Source organism: Cucumis sativus, chromosome 7 (genome assembly GCF_000004075.3).
Source record: "Cucumis sativus cultivar 9930 chromosome 7, Cucumber_9930_V3, whole genome shotgun sequence".
Classification (NCBI taxonomy): Eukaryota; Viridiplantae; Streptophyta; class Magnoliopsida; order Cucurbitales; family Cucurbitaceae; genus Cucumis; species Cucumis sativus.
Genome location: NC_026661.2, coordinates 11,879,755 through 11,894,011, shown reverse-complemented (window position 1 = coordinate 11,894,011; position 14,257 = coordinate 11,879,755). Strand labels below are relative to the sequence as shown.

At 34.0% G+C, this 14,257-nt stretch overlaps 1 protein-coding gene and 1 long non-coding RNA gene across 2 annotated transcripts; both read right to left on the bottom strand.

The window, feature by feature from the left end:
- Window positions 1-116: 116 nt before the first annotated feature.
- On the bottom strand, window positions 117-722 carry LOC105436125. The gene is made up of 2 exons (XR_970051.2): window positions 476-722; window positions 117-407 (listed from the first exon to the last, which is right to left on the bottom strand). It is a non-coding gene; the product is annotated as an uncharacterized LOC105436125 (long non-coding RNA).
- A 7,965-nt stretch (window positions 723-8,687) lies between these two features.
- Window positions 8,688-13,242, bottom strand: LOC101215988 (glyceraldehyde-3-phosphate dehydrogenase GAPCP2, chloroplastic). The gene is made up of 13 exons (XM_004139791.3): window positions 12,919-13,242; window positions 12,469-12,619; window positions 12,305-12,343; window positions 11,094-11,194; window positions 10,605-10,717; window positions 10,420-10,519; window positions 10,158-10,304; window positions 10,006-10,066; window positions 9,822-9,919; window positions 9,590-9,732; window positions 9,385-9,468; window positions 9,026-9,115; window positions 8,688-8,932 (listed from the first exon to the last, which is right to left on the bottom strand). Exons 1-13 carry the CDS (start codon window positions 13,003-13,005, stop codon window positions 8,878-8,880), a joined length of 1,269 nt encoding a protein of 422 aa, XP_004139839.1. The 5' UTR covers window positions 13,006-13,242; the 3' UTR covers window positions 8,688-8,877.
- Between the last annotated feature and the right edge of the window lie 1,015 nt (window positions 13,243-14,257).

Below are 14,257 nucleotides of genomic sequence, written 5' to 3'. Positions count from 1 at the left end.
TTTCTTGTTTTGGCGGTACACACTGATATTTGATGGAATATTGACATGAAACTTAAAGTTCCTTTTTAAGTTGAGAGAAAATGATGAAATAGGAGATGGAAGAGGAAGCTACGTGTGTAAACATGTGCATGGCTACCATAGTTGAACAGCAGCGATCAACATACTTATTTATTCATTTCAAAGATAACAACTTCGGTCAATTTTATACCAGATTAAAACTGTTATAACATGATCATGACAAAGTCAACAAATGACGGTACAAATGCATAAACCATTCGAGCAAAATCCGTCATACCACATGTCGGTATCGCAAGCTTTAACACATTCATCATTTGAAATACACTTTCCCTTGAACGACCGGCTTTGCTTGAAGCAAATCTTTCCTGCCGTCTCCACCATCATCCATCCTGCAAGTAACAACAACACAACATTTTATTGTGGAAATGACATGAAATAATGGCATCAGATTGAGTACCAGAAGCAATGGCTAGCAGAAAGATAAATGCCACAAATGTGAGTTTTTTCCATCCTCCTGCCATGTCTTTCTCTTCTTAATCTTTCAGTTTCTTGTACTTTAATTCCAATGCCCTGCTTAGGAGTCAATACCCCTAGCTTTTATATATTGTGACTACCTCATTTCCTTTCATTTTAATGTTTTCTTCAACAAATTAGTAAATTATTCCTCTAGCTTTTGGGATGGGATAGCTCCCTTTTGCCTTATTATGATAAAATAATCATATGCATTTCTGTCACGTATTCAAAGTGTAGAAGTCTACCATTTTGGGCAAAAAATAAAACTGAATCTGTTGGGGGAATATCAATTTGAAATGAAATATTTCTTTCTATACTAAATGCTATTATTTGGACATTTTCCTTATTTATTGATATCACTTTCCATACTTTTTCTATTTTTCTTTAGATTTATTATTTATATTTCCCATGTCAATTTTTTTCTTCTCAACATGTGAAGAGTTAACTATTTAGCTTTCAACTATTGTGTTTGTTTTCTTCCAAATATTTTTTACCATGCAGGTTTGAATGTTTTTCATCTTTTTCAAGGAAATGTTGAAATCAATGCGTTCCATCGCAGTTTTTATTAAATCATGAAAAGAAATATATGTTGTATATTATTCTTTCAAACAACATATATTTCTATCTTTATTCTTAATATCTTTTTGTTTGAAAGGGGATGATTATTGAAGTAAAGTTAGTGCTCACCTGGTAGTTTTAGTTTAAGTTTATTTTATAGGTAAACTGAGTATTTTGGTTAGTGATGACCAAAAACATGTTGTTTCTGTAAATGCAAGAATCAAGTTATAGTAAAACGGTTAAGAGATCAAGTATCCTTTGGAGATCAAATTTGCAAATTAAACTTTTATCTTTTTAAGAATTGTGTTGATTATATTCGAAAAATTAGACTTATAACAAGATTTTGATTTTTAAATAAAAGAAAAAACAAATAAAGATAAGAAGATTAGTCAAAAATAGCAAATTTGACAAAATATTTACAATATATAATAATATTTTCAAATTATATCAATAATAGACATTGATAAACACTGATATTTTTCTATTAGTGGTATTTATAGATAGTGATAAAAGTCTATCGGTTTCTATTATTAATATGAAATCTTTAAATGATAAATAATTGATTGATAACACAATTTAAGAAGCATAGAATTAAGAGCAAGAATTGAACACTTAATCTAACATATATGTAGGATCAATATCAATGTAATTAAAAAACAATAATAATATTGAAAAGAAACATCCATTGAATAAGTTCATAAATCTATAAATAAGTTCATCAACACCCTAGAACTAGAATGTTTTTAACCACACATCATTGCTACAAAAGTACTCCCATGCCATGCTAAGCAAAGAAAAGTAAAAGAGAATGAAGAAAACCAATCTCCACTATTGAAGTCTGTCAATTTTGCCTTGATTTGCACCTCAGGATCTCAAGCAACTATGAAACGAACCTCCAACTTTCCTCGCTTTTTCTAGACTAAAAACTCTCTCTAAAGCTCTGAATTTTGTGGTCTGATTGATTGTAATCTGCAACTAAAATCCTAGAAGATTATATAGAAAACACTTTTCAAAATTAACCGAGAGCGTTGTTAAACAAACACATGGTTAGATGCAAGCTTTTGATTCGAAATGCAGCTGCATTGCTTAAGATTTTCTTCTCAAGTCTAGAGCATCTAGGGCAATGCAGCTAGCTAGCTCTGCGTTCTAGAGTGCTTAGGAGAGTGCACTGCGCTCTACCTTGCATTGTTTTGCCTTTTCTTCCCTCTTTTTAAAGCATAAATGGGGACTGACTTCTTTGGGCATATTTAGACTCGTTTTGTTTCAAATCTAATAAAATCATATTCAAGACCGTGTAGTAAATTAAAGGTAAAATACGCACATTTTAGCAGTTAGTTTACTTAGAAAGTTGAAGGTGTCATCAATGAGTAGAGTGTGAGATGTATCGTATTGACATTATCTTCAAATAAAGTCTCAACAAAGTGGAAGTATGTTGAGCGGAAAAAAGACAAATTTGGTTTAATATTTCATTTCTTGGCATTGCAAACTCCAGCAGTCAATGAATACACTTTATATATCCTTTGAAATAGGTTTATAATGCTGCATTGAAGTTCTAAAGAAGAATACTAGCAGTCAACTTTTGGATGAATGCTCCTTTTGGGTCGTTTCTGTTCTTAAATTTGACTGAGCTTCAATATATAGCTTGTTAAAAGAAAAAAAAGTAAAAGCTATGCAAAGAAAATTGGTAAGAAACATACATAAATTTCAAAAATAGAAAACGAATCATTATCCATTGAGGCCTAGGGTTTTAAAAATTATATTTCCATTTGCGAGGAGTTGGTTAAGAAAATCAAATGTTTCCTTCTATGATAAACAAAATTGAGAGAAACCACACACGATTATTAAAATTCGAATGATTATGAAACATGGCCTAAATAATTTAGATATATCTCAACGCATAAGGTTTAGACTAAAATAATTTTTTCGATGAAATCTCTATTTGGTCTAATATGACATCATAGCACATAAAAGCTCGAGTATTTAGCTAACAATTGATGTAGTGTAGTTATTCAATTTAGATCAATGATAAGAAACACAAACTTTAGTTTGGTTAGCATATCCGTGTTTAACACAAATCAAATATAGTGGACATGCATAGAATAGTTGTTGAGTACATTAAAAAAAATTATGACAATAATTAATAACTATTTAACCTTTTAAGCATATAAATGCATCAACCTATTAACATTAAATTTTCTGTTGTAAACGTGTCTTTGTCGTTTTGTGTTCTAGATTTATAGAAAATGTGGTGTCCTAAACTTGGAAGATGGAGGATGGAGCCAAAACCTTAAGGAGTAGACTTGTGTGTTTGATTAGAATGGCAGGAGGTTATTTTATTCATGAGGGAGTAAGAAAGCAAGAACAGTGGTAATATCCAAACCCATTGATGCCTGAACTTAGCAGCAGCATTGCTTTGTACAGACGCATTTATCAGCCGAGCAAAACCCATCATCCCACCCCTCTTGATAAAAACAAACTATAGCACATTCCTGAGCTGTATTGCATGTTCCCTGAAACACCGTGCTCGGTCTATAACAAGTCAGCCCCTCTGTCTGCACCACCATCCAGCCTGTAACAGTATGATAAGAATGTCATTAGAGATATATTAGTCGTTAGTTAGAGCATTTTCTATGCTATTTTGGTTTTAAACACAGAGGGATTAATGGAAAAGAAGAAACACTTGGTGAGTGAATTATGGCTCCAAAGAGATCTTGAGAGAAAAGGATTCAAGTAAACTCGAAACATTTGGTTGCCTTATAGCTCTTTACATTCAATATCAATTCTCATTGTTTGGACTTTATTCACAGTAACAATAACACACATTCATTCATACAATCAACAATCTTCTTTTTACGTTATCAACCAAAAAGTTTTACTACAACTTCAACCAAAATCTTTTGTAGATGTTGCAAATTCCAATCCGAGTATCAAACTATGTATCTACTTAAAAAAGATTATAATCCATTTCTAGCAGTAAAATAAATCAAAGGAAAAAAAGTTTTGCTCAACGTTTCATAAAATAAACAAATACATGCAATGCAGGTTAATTCTTTGATTAGTAATACATATAGATCTAATTTCGCTCTTCAGAGTCCTAAGGCATAAACCATGAACAAGCAGGAGGATCAAATTACCAGAAGCAAAGGCTAGGAAGATGAGCACCACAACTGTGAGCTTTCTTAATCCTTCTCCCCCCATTCCTTTAGCTCCACTTTCACTACACTTGAATACTTGGATTTCGGTTCCTCCCCATTATTATATTCTGTGAAACGCATCATTTGTTTTAATGTAATTTATTGAAAATCTTATGCCTTTAAGGAATAAACAGCTATGCTTTGGCTATTGTAACAGAAAAATTAATCACATGGGTATGTTACTGAAATTCCAGAATGACGGTTTCAAGTGTGATGAAGCTTAATTACTTTTTGGGAGAAAAAGCATTCAAATCTGTGTCGACCATTCTTGTTTTAAAATGGAATCTTTCTATCTATCCATACTATTTTATTTATTTCTAGATTTGGCAGTACACGCCGATTGATGGAATATTGGCATGAAACTTAGTAAAAATTTGATGGGATTGTGTGATTTGGCAACTAAGTTAAACAAACTAAGAACAAAGGTGATCAAGAAAAGAAAAGAAAAAAAAACCTCAGCTTCTCTTGTTGCACCATTGGATGGAAGTTAAGAGATGATTTACAACCACAAGGAAAATCAACAAGCTGAACGTAGTTAAGATCAGTAACTGTTTCTATATGAATACAAGTGTAATCAGTTCTTCGTTAATTACTTTTAATAATCTGCATAAAATGGTATGAAATTATAGTTTTGATTGCATTTTTAGACAGGACAATCAAATTATGTATATATTCAGACTAAATTTGTACTCGTTAATAAATTATACGTCTACTTAAAATATGAAGAATTAAAATGCGATTCAACATGGTGTGGGATACCAAGTTGAGGAGCAGAATTAGGTTTTTAAGTGTAGTTTTCTTTGTTGGTTTCTGTCGAGGAATAAGAGAATGTAAGGTCTAAAGCCTTCCTACTCGAACACTTGAGAGTTTAGAGTCCACGTTCTATCTTTACTAGAAATCTGTTTGGACATGCTTTTCAAGTCCTTAAAAATACATTTCTTTTTTAAGTATAAAAAAGTCATTTCAAACGTAAAGGTCAGTGTTGAATGAAAAATTCTTTACGTGCAATAATACTATGCGATGGGATAAGTATTATGTGATAACACTATACGATGTGATAACTGTTATGTGATAAGTGATAGGACTAGCTATGTGAATGATAGTCGTAAGAGTCCTACGCAATATAGTTTTCAATTATGTGATATTGATAATAACTACGCCATAGTACTAAGTATGCAAAATGCTAGAATATCTCCCCTCACATGCTGACATCTTAGGCGAGATGAGATGTAATAAATAAAATGATCTTTATCGCATAAATTAAAGAATCAAACGTTTTTATTACCGTTTTGTAAATTACATAAATCCCTCTATAGCTTAAAACAAGATCCTAAGCAATAACACGAAAAGTTCGATAATCTAATCATAACTAAAGTATTCAAATTAAATGAGATTAACAAATGTATCTACAATAAGACTGAGAAAGACTTATGCACTATCATATGCTTATATGTAGATGACATGTTAATCTTTGGATCAAACTTGCACGTCATAAACGATGTTAAATCAATGTTGAGTGCAAATTTTGACATGAAAGACCTAGGAGAAGTGAATGTGACTAGGAATCAAAATAACTAGAACTGAAAACGAAACTTTCTTAGATCAATCTCGTTACCTATAAAAGATCCTAATTAAAGAAGTATAACTATTTTGAAAGCAAACCAGCTTGTACATCCTATGACTCTAGTGTTAAATTGTATAAAAACACTGGTTAGTGTTAACCAATCCAAGCACGCTAGTATCACAGGTAGTTTGAGGTATGTTGTTGATTGCACTAGACTAGACATAACTTACGATGTAGGCTTACTATGTAGATTTACCAACAGACCTAATCTTGTGAGGTAAACCCAACTTGAAAGACTGAAGATCCCAAGAAACAAGTTTAATGGGTAACAACTAATCTCAAGTGATATGATGAGCATCATGCTAAATACACGGAAGTTTCATTCTTATGATTGAAAGATTAGCATGACATCTTGAAGAGTATGAAAAGGTTGAACTTAGTTTTTAATGAATTCTATACTTGAAATCAAGTAGGGTATCTAGCTACAGGATTACTCTTGATAGATTCACCTTTGTGGATGTGAAAGTGAGGGCCACTTCCTATGAATTCTAGGCAAATTCCTAGAGCATTCACTAAACTGAGATATACGTGTAAGGCCATAAAGCACAGACAATTTTAGAACTTCACTCGAATAATGCTATGTGTGCAATTTTATTAGAAGTACAGTTCAAATCTACGAGTTACTTTACAATAATCTAAACTATTGTTACTACGTAAAGGTTCAAGCCAATATGCACCTTTACTTAAGCATAGTATCATATGAATAGACACTCTTCGATGAAAATATTTTAAGAAAATTTCAAGCGGGGGACTAATTAGTAAAAGAACTTCAAGTGGGGATTGTTAAATAAAAAATTATTTACGTGTGATAACACTTTGCAATGCGATAACTGTTATGTGATAACACTATGTGGTGCGATAAGTGATAGGACTAGTTATGCGAACAATAGTCTTGAGAGTCCTACACGATATAGTTTTTAATTATGTGATATTGATCATAACTATGTGATAGTACTAACTATGCAAAATGCTAGAATATCTCCTCTCACATGTTGACATCCTAAGCGAGATGGTCAAACGAGATGAGATGTTAAAAATGATATGATCTTTATCGCATAACTAAATAATCAAACATTTTTATTACCGTTTTACATTTAATGTTTAACCTAATCTTCCCATAACTACAAATGTTTCCAAATAATTTTCCTAATTTAATTACCAATCTATTTGAGTTTTCCTCACTATATGAACACTTCTACCTTTTTATCCTTGGTGTGACAAATACACTGAGAATACTCTCTATAAAACCTTCTTTACGTGAGCTTTTCGAGCAAACAAAGTGTTTATTTGAGTGTTGAGATTCTATTAGTTTCAATACAACACTAATTGAAGAACAAGGCTCTTTTATTTTAGGGATGACGAGACGTTAGAAATCAGTTTACACAAAGAAGCGAACCGCAAAACGTCTTAAAGAAAGCGAGTTATGTGACTCAGCGTTTCTTTCTTAACTTATTATTGTTTTGCAGTAGGCGTTATGACCAAGTGAGTCTGATGATATCCAAGCGAGCTCATCATCATGCGAACGGATTAATACGTGACAAATCCCTGTGAGCTGATCCTTAGGCATTCTAATCAATACCCGATTCGAGACGCAACCAGTGACCAATATAGGCATTTTGCTTAAACAATGCGAGTTACTAATTCTTCAAGCGAAATAGTTTGTCTGGGCGCTAAGTCTTCTCAACACACCGTTCCTTCTTGACGAATTGCAACAACAGTCAGTTCTATCGGTTGTGTATGATCGTAAAACATTGAATTACAATAGAAAAGTATGAAGTTATTCATTGGAATGGAGTGTGGTGTGGTCAATTCCAAATCCAAGCATACAGGGTGTGGACAAGGGTGGGTACAAATGCATAAATCATCCTAATAAAATCAGTGGTACCACAACTCAAAATAGCAAGCTCTAGCACATAAGTTACCCGAAATACACAGTCCCCTAAACGTTGCCCTCTCTCTCTGTTGCTACCAAGTCGCTGATCCTTACAGACGCTCCACCATCCCTCTTCTCCGAATGCAAATTCTATTCAAACAAAACCCTAAATTACAATTTATTTTTCTCCTTATAAATCTTTATACAATAAACAGTGAACGAGCAGGATCAAGTACCAGAAAGGAGGGTTATGATGATGAGCAGCAGAATTGTGAGCTTTCTTAATTCGTCTCCCACCATGGGTTGTTTCCTATACTTTATTTTCGATGTCTCATTTTATATAGTTTGGAAAAGCCATACTTTTAATATTTCTTTCCAAATTTGACGTTGTTTTCTCTGTTTTGTTGGGATAAGACAACCATACTTTGGCTATCATGACAAAATAATTATATGCAATTCTGTTGCAGGTCTACGTCAGGGCTAAAAGCACTCAAATCTGTGGGCGACTCTCCCTTTCAAATCAATTCTTTAAATGCTTATACTTGGATTTTATTTTCCATTCAAGTACATTTTTTTAAAAGAAAAAAATTCCAACCTTTTTGGTTAGAATTTTTAATTGTTTTAATTGCACTTAAAGAATGTTAGGTGTCTTTACTTTGAACCTTGCTTCTTAGCCGATTCATTCATAACATAACACTTCAACGTATCAAATTTAAATCAAGTAAAATTGAAGGTGCTGTTTCAGATCCTCATTGTTCCACAGCAAGGAGGAAGCAAAGAAAAATCTGCGCGATGGCTAGGACATGGGGTTTACTGTGCGTATATTTTATTTAGAATATAAGTCCATTGGAAAGAAAAATGCAGTGTTCCATGTTCCCTAAACTTACCTAAAAAATATATTGCACCATTTGATAAAAAAAAGGCGATTGTGTTTTATTAGGTCAATCTGAACATCCTTATTGTTTACCTTGTTCAAGATGGTGAAGAAAAGAACATCAACGAGAAAAGAGAAGGGCCAAAAGACTAGACAATTTGTGATCTTCCACAAAATTCTTGTTAAACAAGGCAGAGGTCTAAATCTCTGGTATAAATAGTCTTCACTTGTTGGCTGCCACCAACGCCATGTGCTCTATGAGGTCCAGTACTCGGTTGCTGTGTAAACGAGTATTATAATTGTCATATTTACCAAAAACAAAACGAAAGAGTAAGCACTCATTTCCAATAACTTCACGAAAGAGTGAGTACCTGTATCCCCACTCGTTGTCATACCAAGAGATAAGCTTCATGAAGGAATCGCTGAGACCTATTCCGGCCTTTGCATCGAATATACTTGACCTGGAGTAAGTTAGAATCCAATTAAATTATTCACAATCCATAGTCGCCTATAGAATCCAATTAAATATTCACAATTCATAGTCCCCTATGTCCATGTTTGAGTTTAAAATCACTATTTCAGCATCCAAAATCACTTCCAAAATCGATGTTTTGGAGCTCATTTTGAATACGATAAAAATCATTCTAGTCATATAAAATCACCCGGTCAGGAATGAGATAGGATTATAGGAAATATTTCATATGCGGTCTCTTTCTCATTTAGACAGTACCTTGAGTCACCGACAAAATCATTGGAGACAACATCCTCATCCGTGTAACCGAGGATACCCTTGAGTGGGCCTTCCGAGGCATATCTTTAGTTGGTAGCCAAATCAACCAAACAGATTAGTGATAAACAAAAATAACTAATTTGTGGACCAATTTATAATTAAACTCAAGATAATGTGGGTCAAAACACAATGATAGATCATTTACTTGATTGTAGCTTTGACATCTTCATAAGAAGCGCTCTTCTCTAATCTACAAGTCAAGTCCACAACAGATACATTGGGTGTTGGAACGCGAAATGCCATCCCTGTAAGTTTCCCGTTGAGCTCTGGAAGAACCTTTCCCACAGCCTGCAGTTTGAAAGGAGTGATAAATTACTGATAACTTGAATTTCCTTTTACGCTTTAGTTATCAAAAGTCTCTTATTACAACTACCAACCTTTGCAGCACCGGTAGAACTCGGGATGATATTTTGAGCAGCACCACGACCCCCACGCCAATCCTTCATCGAGGGCCCATCAACAGTTTTTTGAGTAGCTAAGAAAGAAAAGAAAATGATCATCCATGGCTAATTTTTTAATTTGCCTTTTATTTTTTTGGGAGAACAGGAGAGGGAGAGAGACCTGTAGTTGCATGCACGGTTGTCATCAAACCTTCTGCGATACCAAAAACCTCATGAACCACCTGTGCTCGTCATATTTCCATATTACTACATTTCTTTAGATGTGAATTAATTCTATTTCATAAAATGCCTGAGCATTTGGAATTTACACACCTTCGCAAGAGGAGCAAGGCAATTTGTGGTACAACTTGCATTTGAGACAATATCCATGCTTGGCTTATATGTCGTCTCATTAACTCCAACAACGAACATAGGTGCATCAGCTGATGGGGCTGATATGACTACTTTCCTAGCTCCACCCTACAAAGAGGTGTCAAGAAAATGGGGACATTCAGTCTCGATATTATATGGTACAATAATGGGCTGGAGCACACATATACATATAGATGAGAACTAAGCTGAATCGTCTATAGACCTTCAAGTGTGCTGACGCCATATTTTTCGTTGTGAAAACCCCAGATGATTCAACAACAAACTCGGCCCCAAACTCACCCCAAGGAATTTCTTCCGGATCCCTGTACAAATAACCACAGATACAGCAAGTAATTAGAAGCCATGCAAAACTTTTGCACTTGTTATTTCTGGTCTTCAGAGAAGTACCTTTTACTTAAAACCTTTACTTGTTTCCCATTGATTTCCAAGGTTGAATCATCTACAACGTTAATTGTGCCCTTGAAATTACCATGTGTAGAATCAAACTTGAACATGTATGCCTACATAAAATAAAGAGTATATTAAAAGCATTTCTCCACATCTAAAAGCTTGATCAATAAAGTAATTCTAGAAAGTTGAAACTGAAAGAATGACCACTCAACTACCCTCTCGCAACTATAAACATATGAAATTTTGTAGTAACGGGATTAAAAACTGGAACAGAAATAGTTCTCCGCATGAATAGCACCGTCAACACGTATAAATATATAACACAGGAACTACTAATACTATTAACGAAGGCCATGATGATATAAAAGATCCTGGTTAACAAGATCTTTAGGGAAGGATAAAAGTCTAGTAAAAGAAAACCAATTGATCGCAAAAAGGACTTATTTAAAAAACATGTAATTTGAAAGGAGGCCAGATTGCCACTACCATGTACTTTGCATCAACAAACGGATCATTAACTGCAACTACATCAATATCATCCCTCGAGGTTGCAATTCGCAATACCAACCTTCCAATACGTCCAAAACCTGCATTAGTAAGAGTCAATTCACGTCCTTATTTGTGAGGATATTTTTTTCTAAATAAAAAGCAATGTCAAGGTCACATGATCAAGGTTTACATGTTATGAGGAGGTGCTTGGTTTTCAAGAAATAGGGAAAACCGAGAGTGATCCTGTTTCTCAAATACCAAAGTAGATTTCTTTTCTCTTTTCTTTCCTTTTCTTTTATTAGTTAAATTGCAAATTTGGTCCAATGGTTGGAAAAAAGTTAAAATTTAGTTCTAATGGTCTATAATTAGAAATTTAGAACTTGGTCCTGTGACTTGATAAAACATTATTAGTAAATAGTCCCTACCATAGAACTATATATAAGATTATGTCAAACAATAGGAACTCCTTTCTCCAAACTATAAGAACCAAATTTGTAATAAAGCCATATTTTTCTTTTTTCAAAAACTACATCAAGTTAAAAGTACATCGTCGCATGAGGTTTCAAGAAACCCAACCTAAGCTAAATATCCAGGTATTCAGGCAATTCAACTAAAATACATAATCTGATTTCTTCAATAATGAAAAATAAAACTGAAAAATAAAACTGAAAAAGAATAATGAACGAAGAATCTCATAAGTCATGACTGTCTATCACTGAGCACAACTTCCTGTAGGAGTATAATTCAATAATCCATATACAGAGGTTTGGATACTAACAAAGACCAGTTTCTGTCTAGAGAAACGTGTGTAGGGTAGCATGAACATGACCTGTGAACAATGAATAACGAACTTTAAAATCAGCCATCTTTAGAATATGGCAGATTCATTGTTGAATTGAGAAAAAACAGCACTAATTTGAAATTTAAGTCTCTTGACAAATTGAAAGGTACTAAAAACTGAACCAACGCTTTTTATTAAATCAATTCTTCAATTTCTCAACTTCTTTTTCCTATTCAGAACTTTCTTCTTCCATCATATCGACCAATAAAACTTGATACAATTCAAAAGTAACTGTGGCAGAAACACTCACGAGGAACAGAAATCTACCACAAGGAGAAACGGAAACGATATGGCATCGATAACAAGAAAGCAAACAAATAAAAATATTAATTATAAGTAGAGTAGTAAATAATCAACCAACTCATACCATTGATTCCAACCTTCGTCTTTCCACCGCTCCTTGATTCTTGAGAAGCCAAAAGATTAAAATTATTAGCATCAAGAATTACTTTTGTACTTTACTATTGACGATCTTTTACAAGGACAAAAAGAAGACTCAGATAAATGAAATTTAAAATTTTGATACTGTACTTTGAACTGTGGGAGGCAGTTCAGTGGCTGTAGCTTTAATAGGCTGAATATTATGGCTTCTGCGAAGCTGCAACGAAGATGATCCGCTTGAAACTTGAGCACCGAAAATGCTCGATTGAAACTTCAAAGAATTCAAACTAACGCACGAAGCCTACATACATAAAACGAAGTCCACAATAAGCAAAAAAACAACTGTGTGATCAGCTAATGAATGCAAATAAATTACAATCTGTGGACTATGGAGTATGGAACGCGCTATGTCAGTTGTGAAAAGCTTATGCCTAAAATTTAATAACGACGGGAAGCCATTAGCAGCCGATTATAAATTTATTAAGAGATTCAGTTAGAGAAGAAAATAAAGAGCAATTTGTGTTTGTGTTGTAGTGCTGTAACATTAGACAAAATTCCATTTTTGGAGATGATATATAATAGTGAAACGATGAAGAGGACCGTAGATTGGTCGGGAGAAGAGAATGAAGGCGATGATTGAGGAAAAGAAGCAGCCGGAGCAGATCTGAAGAGCGAAGTTGCGGCCATTGAAGCAAATAATTTGAGGAGAATCGGGAGAAGGTGTGGAATAGAAAAAGAATAAAAGAAGGAAGAAAAATGAAAGGGGCGTGTGACAGTGCCTTTTGGGAGTCGGAAAAAGCAAAGAGGAGGAATAAGAATAAAGGAAAGGGCCAAGTGAGTTTGAGCGGAACTTCTTATGGAATTCGCTCTTAATACAAAACTCGCTTACTTCCCAGTTCTCAACCTTTGCAACACTCTCATGATGTTTTCTATTTTCTTTTATATATCATATGAATTGAGGAATCTTCTACGGCGGTCCCACCGTTAAGGTTCTCAATCTCCAGATTTGGAAAACTTCAACGGTCCTGATTTGTAGGCTAACCAAGTTACATGGTGATTTGACGTGTTGGGCCGATCTGACGTGAACCATGAGGAAGTCCACGTGGGCAACATGTGGGCCGTCTTTGGGCCTTGCTTCCACGGTTTGGACTTCTCTATGGGCCCCATCAAAATATCATTCTTCGCTTCATTACATCTTTCTTTTTTCTTTTTTATTTTAACTCTCTTTTAAGGAAACTTCGAACTGTCTCTTTCAAATTCTGCACGTGCTCCCATTATCCTCCTAAAAAAACAAAACAAAATAAAAGGAATAAATAAATAATAAAAACATGGTCACATAATAAAATAATAAAATTTTGGTGGTTGAAGTTTGGAGTCAGTCTCTATTTAATTTCTAAAATTTCTAGTTTAGTTTCTCATGTGTCTGTAAAATACTTGTAAATTGATCATCTATTCAACTTGTAAATTGATCCTCTATTCATTTTACCGTTAGTTGACTAACAGAAAATTGACATGACATGACATATTGAATGGACAAATTTTAACACGACATATTGAATAGACAAATTTTAATTAAAGTTGCCGATTATATACTATTAATTTTATTAGGTGGCTTTTATATATATTTTTTATTTATTTTTTAATGTTTCCTTAAGCAATCCTTTTTCCACTTTCTCGTCTACAACACCTTTTATTGGGGGTTGTTCACCATGTTCACTTAATGTAGGAGTTGGTTTAAGGGTTGTATGGTGGTTAGGAGGGGAGAGAATCGGAAGGAAGATGGGGGGATTTCAATTGGTAGGAGCAATGGGAGGGATAGGTGGAGAAACTATAGGTAAGGAGTTCAAGGCAAAAGATGAGGGAGACGACGGAGTTGGGATTAAACGAAGAAAAAAGAAAACTCATCAAAGATAACATGCCTCTAATGAAAAGATGATCA